General features: G+C 43.5%; 1 protein-coding gene across 9 annotated transcripts in view; it reads left to right on the plus strand.

The window, feature by feature from the left end:
* The first annotated feature begins 7,875 nt into the window (after positions 1–7,875).
* OCA2 (OCA2 melanosomal transmembrane protein) overlaps positions 7,876–17,088 on the plus strand; it is a 269,698-nt gene continuing 260,485 nt past the window's right edge. For 6 of the 9 annotated variants that reach the window (XM_082465695.1, XM_082465696.1, XM_082465694.1 and 3 more), the window contains exon 1: positions 7,905–8,032. Coding sequence is in view for 1 of the 9 variants with exons in the window: in XM_082465697.1 (XP_082321823.1) it covers positions 7,877–8,016 (140 nt within the window). In the remaining 8 variants the exon portion in view is untranslated. Of the gene's footprint in view, positions 8,033–17,088 lie in introns of all 9 variants that reach the window. The other 3 variants (XM_082465689.1, XM_082465690.1, XM_082465697.1) reach the window with 2 other exon arrangements.

The raw sequence follows: 17,088 nt of genomic DNA on the forward strand, positions 1-17,088 counted from the left end.
ACAATATTTGTTTTTCTCTTTCTGACTTACTTCACTCTGTATGACAGTGTCTAGATCCATCCACGTCTCAACAAATGACCCAATTTCATTCCTTTTTATGGCTGAGTAATATTCCATTGTTTATATGTACCACATCTTCTTTATCCATTCATCTGTCGATGGGCATTTAGGTTGCTTCCATGTCCTGGCTATTGTAAATAGTGCTGCAGTGAACATTGGGGTGCATGTGTCTTTTTGAATTATGGTTTTCTCTGGGTATATACCCAGTAGTGGGATTGCTGGGTCATATAGTAATTCTATTTTTAGTTTAGTTTTTTTTTAGTTTCTTAAGGAACCTCCATACTGTTCTCCATAGTGGCTGTATCAATTTACATTCCCACCAATAGTGCAAGAGGGTTCCCTTTTCTCCACACCCTCTCCAGCATTTATTGTTTGTAGATTTTCTGATGATGCCCATTCTAACTGGTGTGAGGTGATACCTCATTGTAGTTTTGATTTGCATTTCTCTAATAATTAGTGATGTTGAGCAGCTTTTCATGTGCTTCTTGGCCATCTGTATGTCTTCTTTGGAGAAATGTCTATTTAGGTCTTCTGCCCATTTTTGGATTGGGTTGTTTGTTTTTTTAATATTGAGCTGCATGAGCTGTTTATATATTTTGGAGATTAATCCTTTGTCTGTTGATTCGTTTGCAAATATTTTCTCCCATTCTGAAGGTTGTCTTTTCGTCTTGTTTATGGTTTCCTTTGCTGTGCAAAAGCTTTTAAGTTTCATTAGGTCCCATTTGTTTATTTTTGTTTCTATTTCCATTACTCTAGGAGGTGGATGAAAAACGATCTTGCTGTGATTTATGTCAAAGAGTGTTCTTCTTATGTTTTCCTCTAAGAGTTTTATAGTGTCTGGTCTTACATGTAGGTCTCTAATCCATTTTGAGCTTATTTTTGTGTATGGTGTTAAGGAGTGTTCTAATTTCATTCTTGTACATGTAGCTGTCCAGTTTTCCCAGCACCACTTATTGAAGAGACTGTCTTCTCTTCATTGTGTTTCCTTGCCTCCTTTGTCATAGGTTAGTTGACCATAAGTGCGTGGATTTATCTCTGGGCTTTCTATCTTGTTCCATTGGTCTATGTTTCTGTTTTTGTGCCAGTACCATATTGTCTTGATTACTGTAGCTTTGTAGTATAGTCTGAAGTCAGGGAGTCTGATTCCTCCAGCTCCGTTTTTTTCCCTCAAGACTGCTTTGGCTATTAAGCCTGTTTTTATTTTCATTACTCTAGGAAGTGGATCAAAAAGGATCTTGCTGCGATTTCTGTCAAAGAGTGTTCTTCCTATATTTTCCTCTAAGAGTTTTATAGCATCCAGTCTTACATTTAGGCCTTTAATCCATTTTGAGTTTATTTTTGTGTATGGTGTTAGGGATTGTTCTAATTTCATTCATTTACATGTAGCTGTCCAGTTTTCCCAGCACCATTTATTGAAGAGTCTTTTCTCCATTGTATAGTCTTGCCTCATTATCATAGATTAATTGACTATAGGTGTGTGTGTTTATTGCTGGGCTTTCTATCCTTTTCCATTGATCTATATTTCTGGTTTTGTGCCAGTACTGTACTGTTTTGATGACTGTACCTTTCTTGTATAGTCTGAAGTCAGAGAACCTGATTCCTCCAGCTCCGTTTTTCTTTCTCAAGATTACTTTGGCTATTTGGGGTCTTTTGTATCTCCATACAAATTAAAAAATTTTTTGTTCCAGTTTTGGGAAAAATGCCATTGGTAATTTGATAGGGATTGAATTGAATCTGTAGATTGTTTTGGGCAGTATAGTTTTTTTTCACAATGTTGATTCTTCCAATCCAGGAACCTGGTATACCTTTCCATTTGTTTGTGTCATCTTTGATTTTTTTCATCAGCGTCTTATAGTTTTTGGAGTACAGGTCTTTTGTCTCCTTAGGTAGGTATATTCCTAGGTATTTTATTCTTCTTGATGCTATGGTAAATGGGATTGTTTCTTTAATTTCTCTTTATGATCTTTCATTGTTAGTGTATAGAAATGCAGCAGATTTCTGTGTATTTATTTTGTATCCTGCAACTTTACGAAATTCATTGATGAGCTCTTGTAGTTTTCTGGTAGCACCTTTAGGATTTTCTGTGTACAGTATCATGTCATCTGCAAACAGTGACTGTTTCACTTCTTCTTTTCCACTTTGGATTCCCATTATTTCTTTTTCTTCTCTGATTGTCTTGGATAAGACATCCAAAACTATGTTGAATAAAAGTGGTGAGAGTGGACATGTTCCTGACCTTAGAGGAAATGCTTTCAGTTTTTCACCATTGAGTATGATGTTAGCTGTAAGTTTGTCATATATAGCCTTTATTATGTTGAGGTATTTTCCCTCTATGCCCACTTTCTTGAGAGTTTTTATCATAAATGGGTGTTGAGTTTTGTCAAAAGCTTTTTGTGTAGCTATTGAGATGATCATATGGTTTTTATTCTTCAGTTTGTTAATGTGGTGTATCATGCTGAGTGATTTGCGGATATTGAAAAATCCTTGCATCCTGGGATAATCTCACTTGATGATGGTGTATAATCCCTTTAACGTATTGTTGCATTCAGTTTGGTAGTATTTTGTTGAGGATTTTTGCGTCTATGTTCATCAGTGATATTGGCCTGTAATTTTCTTTCTTTGTGGTATCTTTGGTTTATGTATCAGGGTGATGGTGGCCAATAGAATGAGTTTGGGAGTGTTCCTTCCTCTGCAATTTTTTGGAATAGTTTCAGAAGGGTAGGTGTTAACTATTCTCTAAATGTTTGGTAGAATTCACCTGTAAAGCCATCTGATCCTGGACTTCTGTTTGTTGCAAGTTTTAAAATCACAGATTCAATTTCAGTACTTGTGATTGGTCTGTTCATATTTTCTATTTCATCCTAGTTCAGTCTTGGGAGATTATATCTTTCTAAGAATTTGTCCACTTCTTCTAGGTTGTCTATTTAATTGGCATATAGTTGCTTGTAGTAGTCTCTTATGATGCTTTGTATTTCTGTGGTGTCTGTTGTAACTTCTCCTGTTTCATTTCTAATTTTATTGGTTTGAACCCTCTCCCTCTTTATCTTGATGAGGGTTCTAAAGGTTTATCAATTTTGTTTATCTTTTCAAAGACCCAGATTTTAGTTTCATTTAGTTTCATTGATCTTTTCTGTTGTTTTCTTCATCTCTATTTCATTTATTTCTGTTCTGATTTTATGATTTCTTTCCTTCTAATAACTTTGGGTTTTGTTTGTTCTTCTTTCTCCAGTTGCTTCAGGTGTAAGTTTAGGTTGTTTATTTTCCTTGTTTCCTGAGGTAAGAGTGTATTAATATAAGCTTCCCGCTTAGAACTGCTTTTGCTGCATCCCATAGGTTTTGGGTCATCGTGTTTTCATTTTCATTTGTCTCGTATTTTTTTTTATTTCCTTTTTTATTTCTTCAGTGATCCATTGGTTGTTTAATAGCATATTGTTTGGACTCCACACGTTTTTGTTTTTTACTGTTTTTTTTTCTTCTTGTAGTTGATTTCTAATCTCATAGCATTGTGGTCAGAAAAGATGCTTGATATGATTTCAATTTTCTTAAATTTACTGAGGCTTGCTTTGTGGCCCAGCATGTGATCAATCCCTGAGAAAATTCCATGTGCACTTGAGAAGAATGTGTATTCTGCTGCTTTGGGTTGGAATGCTCTGTAAATATCAATCAAGTCCATCTGGTATAATGTCATTTAAAGCCTGTGTTTCCTTATTGATTTTCTGTCTGGATGATATATCCATTGATGAAGGTGGGGTGTTAAAGTCGCCCACTATTATTGTGTTACTGTCTATTTCTCCTTTTATGGCTGTTAGTATTTGCCTTGTATATTGAGGTGCTCCTATGTTGGGTGCATATATATTTACAATTGTTATATCTTCTTCTTGGATTGATCCCTTGATCGTTATATAGTGTCCTTCTTTTTCTCTTGTAACAGTCCTTATTTTAATGTCTATTTTGTCCGATATGAGTATTGCTACTCAAGCTTCCTTTTGATTTCCATTTACATGGAATACATTTTTCCATCCCCCACTTTCAGTCTGTATGTGTCACCAGGTCTGAAGTGGGACTCTTGTAGACAGCATATATATGGGTCTTGTTTTTGTATCCATTCAGCCAGTCTATGTCTTTTGGCTGGAGTATTTATTCCGTTTATGTTTAAGGTAATTATTGATATGTATGTTCTTATTGCCATTTTGTTAATTATTTTGGATTTGTTTTTGTAGGTGTTTTTACCTCCCTTCCTCTTTTGTTGCCTTCTCTTGTGGTTTGATGACTAACTTTAGTGTTGTGTTTGGATTCCTTTTTCTTTTGTGTGTGTTTTTCTAATATAGATTTTCAGTTTGTGGTTACCATGTGGTTTTGATATATCAGCCTATATATATGCAAGATTGTTTTAAGTTGCTGGTCTTTTAATTTCAAATGCATTTCCAATATCCTGAATTTGTGTTCTCCTCTTCTCACAGTTGCTGGTTTTGATATCATATTTTTTGGGGGATGATTTCCTACCTTTACTATATGTTTGCCTTTACTGGTGAGATTTTCCAGTCATAATTTTCTTGTTTCTAGTTGTGGCCTTTTCTTTTCTGCCCAGATAAGTTCCTTTAGCATTTGTTGTAAAGCTGTTCTGGTGGTGCTGAATTCTCTTAGCTGTTCTTGTCTGTAAAGCTTTTCATTGCTCCCTCAAATCTGAATGAGAGCCTTGCTGGGTAGAGTATTCTTGGTTGTAGGTTCTTCCCTTTCAACACTTTAAATATATTGTGACACTCCCTTCTGGCCATCAAGTTTCTGCTGAAAAATCAGCTGATAACCTTATGGGGACTCCCTTGTACATTATTTGTTGCTTTTCCCTCATTGCTTTAATATTTTTTCTTTGTCTTTAATTTTTGTCAGTTTGATTACTATGTGTCTCAGCATGTTCCTCCTTGGGTTTATCCTGCCTGGGACTCTCTACGCTTCTTGGACTTGGGTGACTGTTTTCTTTCCAATGTTAGGGAAGTTTTCAGCTATTATCTCTTCAAATATTTTCTCCAGCCCTTTCTCTTTCTCTTCTTCTTCTGGGACCCTATAATGCAAATGTTGGTGTGTTTAATGTTGTCTCCTAGGTCTCTTAGTCTGTCCTCATTTCTTTTCATTCCTTTTTCTTTATTGTGTTCTGTGGCAGTGATTTCCACCATTCTGTCTTCCAGGTCACTTATCCATTCTTCTGCCTCAGTTATTCTGCTATTGATTCCTTCTAGTGTATTTTTCATTTAAGGTATTGTATTGTTCATCTCTGTTTGTTCTTTAGTTTTTCTAGGTCTTTGTTAAACATTTCTTGTGTCGTCTTGATCTGTGCCTCCATTCTTTTTCCAAGATTTTGGATCATCTTTACTGTCATTATTCTGAATTCCTTTTTGGGTAGATTGCCTATCCCACTTCTCTTAGTTATTCTTCCGGGTTTTTTTCTTGTTCTTCATCTGAAACATATTCCTCCACTGTCTCATTTTGTCTAAATTTCTGTGATTATGTTTTCCATTCTGCAGCCTGCAGGGTTGTAGTTCCTCTTGCTTTTGGTGTCTGCCCGCTGGTGGGTGATGCTGGTCTAAGAGGCTTGTGCAGGCATCCTGATGGGAGGGAATTGTACCTGCCCACTGGTGGGTGGAGCTGGGTTTCATCCCTCTGGTGGGCAGGGCTGTGTCAGGGATTTGTTTTTTCAGGCAGCTATTTATTCAAGATGACTTTAAGCAGCCTGTCTGCTGATGGGTGGGGCTGTGTTCCCACCCTGTTGGTTGTTTAGTCTGAGGCGTCCCAGCACTGGAGCCTACAAGCTTTTGGGTTGGGCCAGGTCTTGGTGAGAAAAGGGTGGCCTCAAAGAGGGCTCATACCAATGAGTACTCCCCAGAACTGCCCCTGCCAGTGTCCTTGTCCCTACAGCGAGCCACAGCTGCCCCCCGCCTCTGCAGGAGACCCTCCAATACTAGCAGGTAAGTCTGGCCCAGTCTCTTATGAGGGCTTCTAGTGCTGCTGCTGTATCCAATCCTTGTTCTCAGCTGCCAAGAAGGGAACCCCCACCTGGACCTGGCTTCAACAACCAGGAGGGAGGGTTGGCAGTGACTCAGAAGCCCAGAGATGGAGAGCTTATGGTTTGGTCTCGTGTGGTGCTTGGTCTCGGAGACTCTGCCCTGCTCTGAGGGGGCTGCACTGCCATGTGGGTTTGGACATGGCAAATGCCAATTCCTGGCAGGGTTGAGATTTCCTCCATAATTTAGGCCATGCAAGCCCACCCCTGGAGCAGGAATAGGGTTGATTCCCCTGCAAATGTTTAGCAGCTACACAAGAGACATGGGCTAGGCTTGGGGTCTGCGCATGGATGCCAGGGACATGGGCATTAGGCACAGAGAGCCATGCAGTGGCCACAATTGCCATGCTGCTGCTTCATGATCCTCCTTCAGATAGGCTGGCCCTCACAGTAAGGCTCCTAGTGTGTGGAGGCCATTCTGTAAGGGCAGAGCAGCCTGGAACCTTCTGTCTGCCCCAGAGGCCTGCATATTCATGCTCTGGGGCCCCCTTGCCACCTTCTGCCCTGTGGAGGAAGACTTGAGGTGCTGGAGAAAGACTTGGCTATGGTTGAGTGCAGATGCTGGCATTCCTGGGGTGGCCACAGGCTCTGTGTGGCCCCCATTCCATGTGGATGGGGTCACTGCTGTGTCCACACTGGCTGCCTGTGGCAATCTGAATAGAGACATCTACAAACATGGCACTGGGCCTCCTCTTGGAGAGGCTGGGCTTTCCTGCCAGCGTGCCAGCAGTGGTACTGCGCTGTGGCAGTACCCACCATGCTCTGGGGGACCCAGAGGCCCTGCATCCTTGGTCCTTGCTCCCGGGCAGCCCCCTGCCTTGTACAACATGCTTGTTTTAAGTTTGTGCCTCCAAACACCTAGTGCAGCTGGGCTCCATGAATAAATGGTTCTCCCAGAGAGGCTTGGAGAGGAACCTCCCATAAGGATACCTTTTTGGGTTCTGCCTATTACACTGTTAATGGGCCAAGAGCCTTGGACTTCCTGCCAATACCTGGGCAATGCCCAGTAGGCTAAGCTCCAGTGGGGCTGCCCAGTCCACTGCAGGCCTGTGTGTCTGTGTCTGTGTAGTTAATGTGTCTGTGCATATGTCTGTGTGTTGAGTGTGTGTAGTTATGTGTCTCTCTGTGTACCTGTTTATATTTCTGTGTTTCTGCATCTGTGTGTGTGTAGTGTCTGTGGTGTGTGTGTGTCTGTGTGTCTGTGTACAGTGTACCTGTCTCTGTGTCTGTTTGTATTTCCTTGTGTGTTTATGTGTCTGTGTGTGTGTCCATGTGTGCATCTGTATGTGTTTGTGTGTCCATATGTGCATCTGTATATGGGTGTGTCTGTGTGTGTTGTTTATGTGTGTGTGTGTGTCTGTGTGTTGTATGAGACAGTGCTTTCCACAAGCGTAACCTTGGCTGCAGCCCTAGGCTGGAGGCGGGAAAGGGCATGAGAAAATAAGAGGAACACTGGTCAGGTTTATCAGCTCTAGCAGAGAACTCTTAAAACGCAGAACAGAAAAAAGTAAGCAGAATATTCACTCATTTTGCATTTTCCCAATTCTTGTTCACAGGGAAAAACCCGTTACAAGTATCAATACTTGGCCACCTTCTATAAGTAGAGCTTGACCAGGGCACAGCGAGCGCAGGTTGCACCCGGCTTTCAGAGAGGCCAGAGACCAGAGCCTCTTGTCTTCATTTCCTGACTGTCTCCTGCAGCTGCTGGGGTGAGGGAGCAGGGGCGGGAGCGGGGACTTGGTGGGGGGGCTGCCTGTCGTGATGCCTGTGGGCGTGGCCAGGCGGGCAGGAGGACTGCGGAGCGGGCTGGGAGCGCCTGACTCCTGGGACTGCCTCCGTCACCATTCAGAGCTCTCACCTTGGACCGTAAACTCACTCTTGGAGGAAGATCAAGTCTTCAGGTTCGTTGGGAGAGAGGTGAGGAGCTGACCTGTTCTGGGGAGCAGGCGGGGTTTCAATAAGCCTGTGCTGAGTTGTTGCTTTAAGGAGCGAGGAGAGTTCCTCTAAGGGAAAACGTGCGAAGTCTAAGACTGAGTAGCTGGTGTGAGAACACGGGCTCACCACTACGCCAAGCATTTCCTGGGTTTAATGGCTCACCGGGAGGCAAGTTCCCAGGACAAAGGGCGCCCTAGCCCGGGTGGGCCACGGGGATCAGGAGGCGGAGAATTTGGAAGTGTTCAGGCAGCAAATGTTCTGCCTGAACTGCTGGGTGGCATCTGCTCCCACTGCTGGCTGAACCCACGTGAGCGCTAGTCAGGCGTTCCTGTGGAATGGAATGTGCCAGGGTGAAAACACTGAATCCCTCAGAGCTGCTTCTCTGCACTCTGGCCACACACACAGTGGAATAAATGGATTTAATGTCGCAGTTCTTTCCAAGGACGTGGATATGAAGCACAGGCATCCCTGGGTGTGGGGGTGTTTGGGTTTGCACACCCAGGCCTGGGTCAGGGTGTCAGGGCAGGTGTCTGGGGCTCCCACCACACTGGCCTGGCTGAGCGCTGATTTAAGGGATGTGACAATTCTACAACGTGTAGTGATTCTGAGGAAGAGCCAACAGGAGGCTGTGAGCAGGGTGGGCTGTTTCTATAGCCTAAATACAAGGCAGTCCACTGTAACCTACATCATCTAGGAAATGCCATCCCTGGGGTGTGCTTGTCAGGGGTGGGCATGAGGTCTGCTGTCCAGGCCCCTGGTGCAAGGCTTGCCAGGGCTTGGAGGGCCTGGGAGCTTGAATGCATCTGGGGAGACCTACTCGCACTTATTATAATTGCTAATAAGGATTAAATCTCATTAGAAACAACAGAGGTGAAAGCTCTAGGTAAACTGTAAAGGATTGCACAAAAACTGCTCCTTATTGCAAATTTAGCTTACAAACACTTGAGTGCAGTTGTTCAAATCAGGTGTAATGTAGGGATGATTTAGGAACATAAGTTCCTAAAGTTTTACTGCACTGATGAAAAGCCAATGCTGATACTATTCTTGTTCTTTGAGAAGACATGACACCCTTGGGGTTAGTTGAGGTCTGAGATCATCAGGAATTGTGGGGGAGGGGGAGATCCTAGCTGCTGCTGGAGACTCAGCAGCCTAGATGCCTGAGAAAGGTTTTAAGCCTGAGTCCAGGGCATCACGTGTGTTTTGGAAAGATCGCTGTAGTTAAATGGTGGGGAGCAGCTAGGGGGCTCTAGAAAGCCACTGCTGAGTCCTGCCAGCTGAGAGGTGGCTGCACAGTCAGGTCAGGGGGCACTGCCTAGGTGAGGGGTCTGCAGGGTCAGAGGGAGTCGTCAGAGGCGCTCCTGATTTGTGATATGTGCACCTGAATGGTCGCAGGGCCCCGGGGGAAGGGCCAGGCCTCAGGACTTCAATGGGGGTGTTTGGGCACCTTGGAGACATTGGGGTAGACAAGAAGGCAGCTGGACACAGTGGTCTGGGCTGCTGAGGGGAACTGGGGAGTCACCTGTCCGCGGGTGAGAACCTCACTTGCTGGGTGGATTTTACAGAGGTTTGATTCCGGATTTTGCTGCGGGGTGCGCGGAGGCACTTGCCTGCTCTCAGGGAGCCGCGCACCTGCGCAGGTTGCCCATGTGCAGGGCCCCTGAGACCCCCAGCCCACAGGAAACGCACTCTGCAGGGGTGGGAGCAGGACTCCGCCCAGCGCAGGTCTCTTTTCAAGTAGCAGGATCTGATCTCGGAGGGACAGCCGAGAGCGGTCCTGAAGAGAGATCTTACTTCCCTGCCTGGGAATTGAACCTGGGTAGCCTGGATGAAAACCAGGAATCCTAGCCGCTAGGCCACCAGGGGCTAGAGGCTAGAAGCAAAGGGGCCCTAGCTCTTTCCCCCGTTTGAAAGCAAGAATGTTTCAAGGAGGCAAAAACTGTAAAAACAGGTACAAAGGTTATTATTAAAGACACAGCACAACGTATGGGAGAGCACACAGAGAAGCAATTTGTTTATTTGAGACAGAGCAGGGCAGAAATACACACCCAGAGAGAAGGAGTATAAGCGTCCTCTCTAACGAGGAGGAGCACAGTACAAGTCAGAAATGGGGCAGAAATACACACCGGGAGAGGAGGGCGGGCGTCCCGAATGAGGCGCGCAGTACAGAGGCGACTTAAGTCCCTTCTACAGGACAGTCCTTCCAGGTCTTTGTTTACCTTTGGCCAATTATCTCGTTTCTCTTTTCACACCTGACTGGTCCCAGGACCCTCCCCACATGCGTGCGCAACTTTTTGCTACGAGGGATCCCACCCCAGAGGCCTGTGGGTGCATGTCCACACACACTATGGGGTAGCGGCCCCTCCCTTTTTGACCCCCACGGAGCCTTCCTGCGCATGTGCAGACAGGGAAGTTTTCCTTGACCTCAGGAGTGGTCATCGTGTCTCCTTACTTCAGCAGAGCTCAGCTTCTGCCACCAGCTTTGTCCTTGGAGCGTCTGGGTGAGACCAGAGCTTCAGAGTCGCTCCACTTGACAAACCCCAGGTGTCCGGCTCAGGGGCCCATCCATCTCCTACCTCAGATCTAACGTCTCCCACAATGGGGAGAGGAAGAGAGAGAGAGAGAGAGAGAGAGAAGAGAGAAGAGAGCCTGCAGCTGGGCTGGCAAAGCCCACTTCCCGGAGCACTGAGTGGGAGGGCCACCCTCCGAGCCTTCAAGCTCAGAGGAAGGCCGCCCTTGTCCACTGAAAAAGAAACGCACAACCTAAAAGTTGAGAATTATGCTTTATTCAGTGGACTCATGCCCCAGAAGAATAGCTCTGAGGGACTGCTTCGAAGAAGTAAGGGGGGAGCCAGGATATATAGGAGTTTTTGCCACAAAAACCAGGTAGTTGGAACATCAAAAGATTACCGTTAATTAAAAAGAACCAGACATCTCAAGTTAAGGAATTTAGTGCTTTTCTATATACGGGAAATACTACAGTCCGGGCTTACTGAAATCATTCCTTTGATGTGCACCTCAGCTCTCTGGGGCCAGCACCCCGCTTGCTTTTCTCCATCCTGAATCTCCTCAGGGTGAACAGTCGGAAGTGGCTGCAGAGGCTGATTGCTCGATGGCCACAACATCCTTTGTTTACTGACATGGCAGGCGGCATTCGTGGTCCACACTTTAAAACGAGAACGTAAAGGGAGGCTTTTGACCCAGTTCGTTCATTGCAAGAGCCATCTGAAGGGATTAAAGATCAGACTCCACAGTCTGTATCCTGGCCTGGAGTGGGATAAGGGCAAAGGCCCCTGCACTGCCCTTGCTGGGAAATGTCTGTCTCTGTGCATAGGCCGGGCTGAGAGGAGGCTCACTCCCGGCGGCCTCCACGGCCCCAGGGTCTACACCTGCACCTTGCCTGGGCTTCATCACCTAGAAAGAGTGCACCAAATTCAGTGGACCCAGCCACAGTCCCGAGGTTGCCGCCACCTGGACAGTTCTGCACCAAGAAGGAAGCTTTGGTCCTGAAGGGTGTGTTACGTGGAGAGGGACATTCCATGACTGGGGTGTCTTCTCAGGACTCAGACATTGTCCATGGGAGGAGGGAATTGCCTGTAGAGTGATTTCTTTTTTTTTTTTTTTTTTAATTTATTTATTTATTTATTTATATTTATTTTTAGCTGTGTTGGGTCTTCCTTTCTGTGCGAGAATTTTCTCCATTTGCAGCGAGCGGAGGCCACTCTTCATCGCGGTGTGCAGGCCTCTCACCGTCGTGGCCTCTCCCCTTGCGGAGCACAGGCTCCAGATGCGCAGGCTCAGTAGTTGTGACTCACGGGCTTAGTCGCGCCGCGGCATGTGGGATCTTCCCAAACCAGGGTTCGAACCTGTGTCCCCTGAATTGGCAGGCAGATTCCTACCCACTGCGCCACCAGGGAAGCCCGAGTGATTTCTTTTTAGTAATCAAGTTTTCACAGCAGCTAGTATGCTTTTTTTCCTGTCTTCTCATTTCATTATTGCATTATGTCAAATGATTAAAGAACTTGGAGAAAAGTGTTCTTAAAATTTACAAAGAAACCATTTTCCATTTGATGTGTATTGCTGCTGCTAATTTATGCACTACCGTAAAACCACCACGCTGGCATTGTATTCAGTAATACATTTTATTTAATTGGCATGCCTGTGCAGGAGAGGGCACCACATTCTCAGGACAGCCAGAACAGCACCACAACACACGCAGTGCACCAAGGAGATGCTTGTTTAGGTGCAGTCTTGCTGGGCTGACGGCCACTGAGGGCAGGTACCTAGGACTTCTCGCCTTCCACTTCCTGTCCCTCGTGTCCGTGCTGCCTCACTTGCACCAAACCTGAGCTCTCCTCTGTAAATGCAAAGAAATTCCATCATGCCCACAAAGCCCAGCCAAGTTCTGCTGTCAGAGCCATCAGGAAGGGCTGCAGGTGTCCAGCCCTGGCTGGAGCATGGGGAGCACGGCTCTATCGATCCCCTTTGCTGAACACCTCCATTGTTGAGCTTCCCCTCCGGCCCGGAGCAGCGAACAACGGCTGCTGGACCAGGTTGGGAAGTGCACAGGGGTAGAACCCCCTGTCTTCCCCAGTAGGGCATGACCAGTGTCCCCCCACCATGTGCACTGTCCCCTGGGCACCCTTGCACCCAGTGCTGTCATCTGATGAGCCCCTCTACCACACTCTGGGCACCTCCTCTGGAGGAGCAGTGAGGCCGGAGTAGCATGGTCTGGAGCCGGGTTGGTAAGCATCAGCAGGAGGGGCCAAGGCAAGTGGGAAGCATGTTGTGGCAGTCCTGGGATACCAACCAGAGCCTCAGGTAATTTTCAGTCTGCTGCCTCTGAGCTGGGACCGGGAGTAAGCAAGTGCATGCACTCTTCAAGCGGAGTCTTGATTTCCTGCAGCCCTGTGGTAAGCCCCACTGGATTTCAAATCAGCTAAGTGGGCTCATCCTCCTAGTGTCAGATCCCAGGGTTGGGGTGCCCAATATATGGCTTGAACCCGTCACTGCCTAGGGAAGACCCCTTAGCCTGTGATATCCCCTTCCTCTTCTGGGTCCCTTGCTAGGTATGTGGGTCCCAACTAGACCGCTTTGCCTCCCCTCTTACCAGACTCTGTGTGCTTGTTTCTTTAGAGCCGTGGCTGTAGATGAGCTATTCTGCTAGTCTTCAGGTCATTCTCAGCAGGAATTGCTCTATATGTGGTTATAGTTTCGACGTGTTCGTGGGGAGAGGTGAGCTCGGGGTCCTCCCACTCCACCATCGGATCCTGCCTCCTAAGCACTCAGATACTGACAGGTGTTGACAGACAGCTGGGTTGTTTCCAGTTTTGGCCTGTTATGGATAGAGCTGCTGTGAATATTTGTAGATAGGTTTTTGTGTGAGAGTAAGTTTCATTCATCTGGGATAACTGTCCAGGAGTACAATTGCTGGGGCATATGATAGCTCTTTTATACGAAACTGTCAAACTGCTTTCCAGACTGTCTATGACATGTTGCATTCCCACCAGCAGTGTGCGAGGGGTCCAGTCTCTGTCTGCTCACCAGCATTTGGTGGTGTCTCTATTTTTAAATTTTAGGTATGCAGTGATATGTCATCATAATTTTAATTTGCATTTCCCTAATGGCTAATGATGTTAAAGCACATCTTCTCATGTGCTTGTTTGCCATTTGTATATACTCTTCAGTGAAGTGACTCCTCATATCTTTGTCCATTTTCTAATTGGGTTGTTTCTTTATTGTTGAGTGTTGAGGGTTCTTTATATATTAGGGATATTAGTCCCTTTCTGAATATGTGATTGGCAAATATTTGCTCCCAGCCTGAAGTTTGCCTTTTCATCCTCTTAAGTTTTCACAGAGCAAAAATTTTTTAATTCTTATGAATTTCAATTTATCAAAAATTTTTTTGTTTTATGGATTGTGCTTTTGGTGTCAAGTTTAAGGCTCTTTGCCAATCCCCATATCCTGAAGATTTTTTCCTATGTTTATTTCTTAAGCTTTTATAGTTTTACAATTTACATTTAAGTCTGTGGTCCATTTTGGATAAACTTTCAGATAAGATGTAAGACAGAGCTAAAAGTTCTTTTCTCTCTCTTTTTTGCCTATGGATGTCCAATTGCTCCAGCACCATTTGTTGAACAGGCTGTATTTCTTGCATTGAATTGCTTTTGCACCTTTGTCAAAATCCATTGAGCATATTTGTGTGGGCCTATTTCTGGGTCCTCTGTTCTGTTGCATTGATCCTTGTGTGTATATCTCTGCCCACACCACACACTCTTTTTTTTTTTTTTTTTAATTTATTTATTTTGGCTGTGTTGGGTCTTCGTTTCTGTGCAAGGGCTTTCTCCTGTTGCGGCAAGTGGTGGCCACTCTTCATCGCGGTGCACGGGCCTCTCACTGTCACGGCCTCTCCCGTTGCGGAACACAGGCTCCAGACGCACAGGCTCAGTAGTTGTGGCTCACGGGCCTAGTTGCTCCGCGGTAAGTGGGATCTTCCCGGACCGGGGCACGAACCTGTGTGCCCTGCATTGGCAGGCGGATTCCTAACCACTGCGCCACCAGGGAAGCCCCACACTCTTAGCTATAGAGTAAATCTGGCAATTGAATAGATTGGTTCCTCCCACTTAAATCTACTTTTTCTAAATTGTTTTAATTATTCTCAATTATTTGCTTTTCCATATAAATTTTAGAATAATCTTATTTATATCTATAAAAAATCTTTCTGGAATTCTGATAGACATTATATTAAATCCCAATCTTGGGAACATTGACATCTTCACTATACTGAATCATCCAATCCATAAGCTTGATTTATCTCTCCATTTATTTAGATCTTCTTTTATTTCTTTCATCAGCATTGTGTAGTTTCCAGCATATGAGTCAGTAAATGTTTTATTAGATGTATACCTATTTATATTTTTTAGCAATTGTAAATGGTATTATGTTTTTAATTTTGAGGTCGACCTGTTCATTGATAGTATGTAGAAATATTAGATTTTGAAATGTTTGTCTTTTATTCTATAACCTTGCTGAACTCACTTATTAGTCTTATGAGATTTTTGTAGGTTCCTCGGGATTTTTTTTGTGTAGAAAATCATACCATCTGCAAGTTGAGACAGCTTTATCTCTTCCTTTCTACTCTGTATGCCTTTACTTCCTTTCCTTGTCCTATTAGCCTAGCTAGAATTTCCAGTACTATGTTGAGTGGGAGTGGTGGGATTGGACATCCTTGTCTTGTTCCTGATCTTAGCAGGAAATCTTCAAGTTTCTCACCATTAAGTATGATGTTAACTATAGGTTTTTGGTAGATAATCTTTATCACGTTGAGGAAGTTACCCTCTATTACTGTTTTTCTTGGAGTTTTTATCATGAAGTGTGTGGAATTTTGTCAAATGCTTTTTTCTGCATCAATTAATATGATCATGTGATTTTTCTTCTTTAGCCTGTTAATATGGTAGATAATATTGATTGATGTTTTTATTAGCTTTATTGACATACCATACAATTCATCAATTTAAATGGTACAATTCAGTGGTTTTTAGTATATTCACTGAATTGTGTGACCATCACCACAGTCAGTTTTAGAACATTTTCACCAACCCAAAATGAACCCTACACACATTAGCAGTCACTCCTCACTTTCCTCCAACAGTGCCCTCCTCTGTCCATCCTAGGCAAACACTAATCTACTCCCTGTCTCTATAGATTTGCCTATTTGGAAGATTTCATATGTAAATGGAATTGGGCAATATGTGCACTTTTGTGACTACCTTCTTTCACTTAACATAATGTTTTCAAAGTTCATCCGTGCTGTAGCATGCATTGGTATACTCTTCCTTTTTTATTGTTAAATAATATTCCATTCCACATTTTATTTATCCTTAATCAGTGATCAACATTTGGGTTGTTTCCAAAATAATACAAAAAAGTATTCATAATACTTTTACAAAGAATATGCATATACTTTTTGAGTATTAAAAATGCTTCTATGAATATTAATGTACAAGTTTTTGTGTGAATATGTGTTTTCATTTCTCTTGAGTATGTACCTAGAAGTGGAATTACTGGTTCATATTTAGCATTGGTCAACCTGTGAATATTGAACCAGCCTTGAGTCCCTGGAAAAAACCCTACTTGGACATGGTATATAATTCTTTTTACATATTGTGGAATTTCCTGTGCTAATATTTTGTCATGGTTTTTTGCATCATAGTCATGTAAGATACTGGCCTGTAGTTTTCTTTTTTTTTGTACTGTCTCTGTCCTATTTTGGTATCAGGTAATACTGGCCTCATATAATTAATTGGGAAGTGTACCTCATCTTCTATAAGCTGCAAGAGGTTGGGTAGGATTGGTGTTAATTCTTCTTTCATTGTGGGGTAGAATTTTCAGTGAAATCATCTTGGCCTGGAATTTTTTTGGGGGGGGAACTTAAAAATTCAAACTCAATTTACTTAATAGTTATAGGATATTCAAATTATTTTGTATTGGGTGAGTTATACTAATTTGTGCTTTTCTGAAGAATTGGTCCTTTTCATTTAGTCAAATTTATGTGTGTAAAGTTGTTCATAGTGTTCGATTATTATCCTTTTGATGTCTGGTGGTCTGTGGTGATATTCCCCATTTCATTCCTTGTGTTGATAATTTATATTCTCTTTTTTCTTTGTCAGTTGTGCTAGAGGTTTGTCAATTCTATTGACGTTTTTGAAGAACTTGTTTTTGTTTCATTTTCTCTGTTGTTTTTCTGTTTTCTATTTTGTTGTTTTTATACCTATTATTTTCTTATTTTTTGTTTGCTTTGGGTTTGTCTTGCTCTTTTTTTTTCTAGGATATTGAGAGGGGAGCTTAGATTATCAATGAGACTCTTTCTCCTTTCTAATATGAGCAATTAGTGCTATAAGTTTCCCTCTCATCACTGCTTTAGCTGTGTTGCACAAATTTTGATATGTTATATTTTCATTTTAATTCAGTTCAATATAATTTTGGTTTATCTTGAGACTTTGTCTTTGACTCCTGGTTTATTTAGAAGTGTGTTTTTTAAT

This window comes from Balaenoptera physalus (genome assembly GCF_965194825.1).
Source record: "Balaenoptera physalus genome assembly, chromosome: 6".
Taxonomy (NCBI): domain Eukaryota; kingdom Metazoa; phylum Chordata; class Mammalia; order Artiodactyla; family Balaenopteridae; genus Balaenoptera; species Balaenoptera physalus.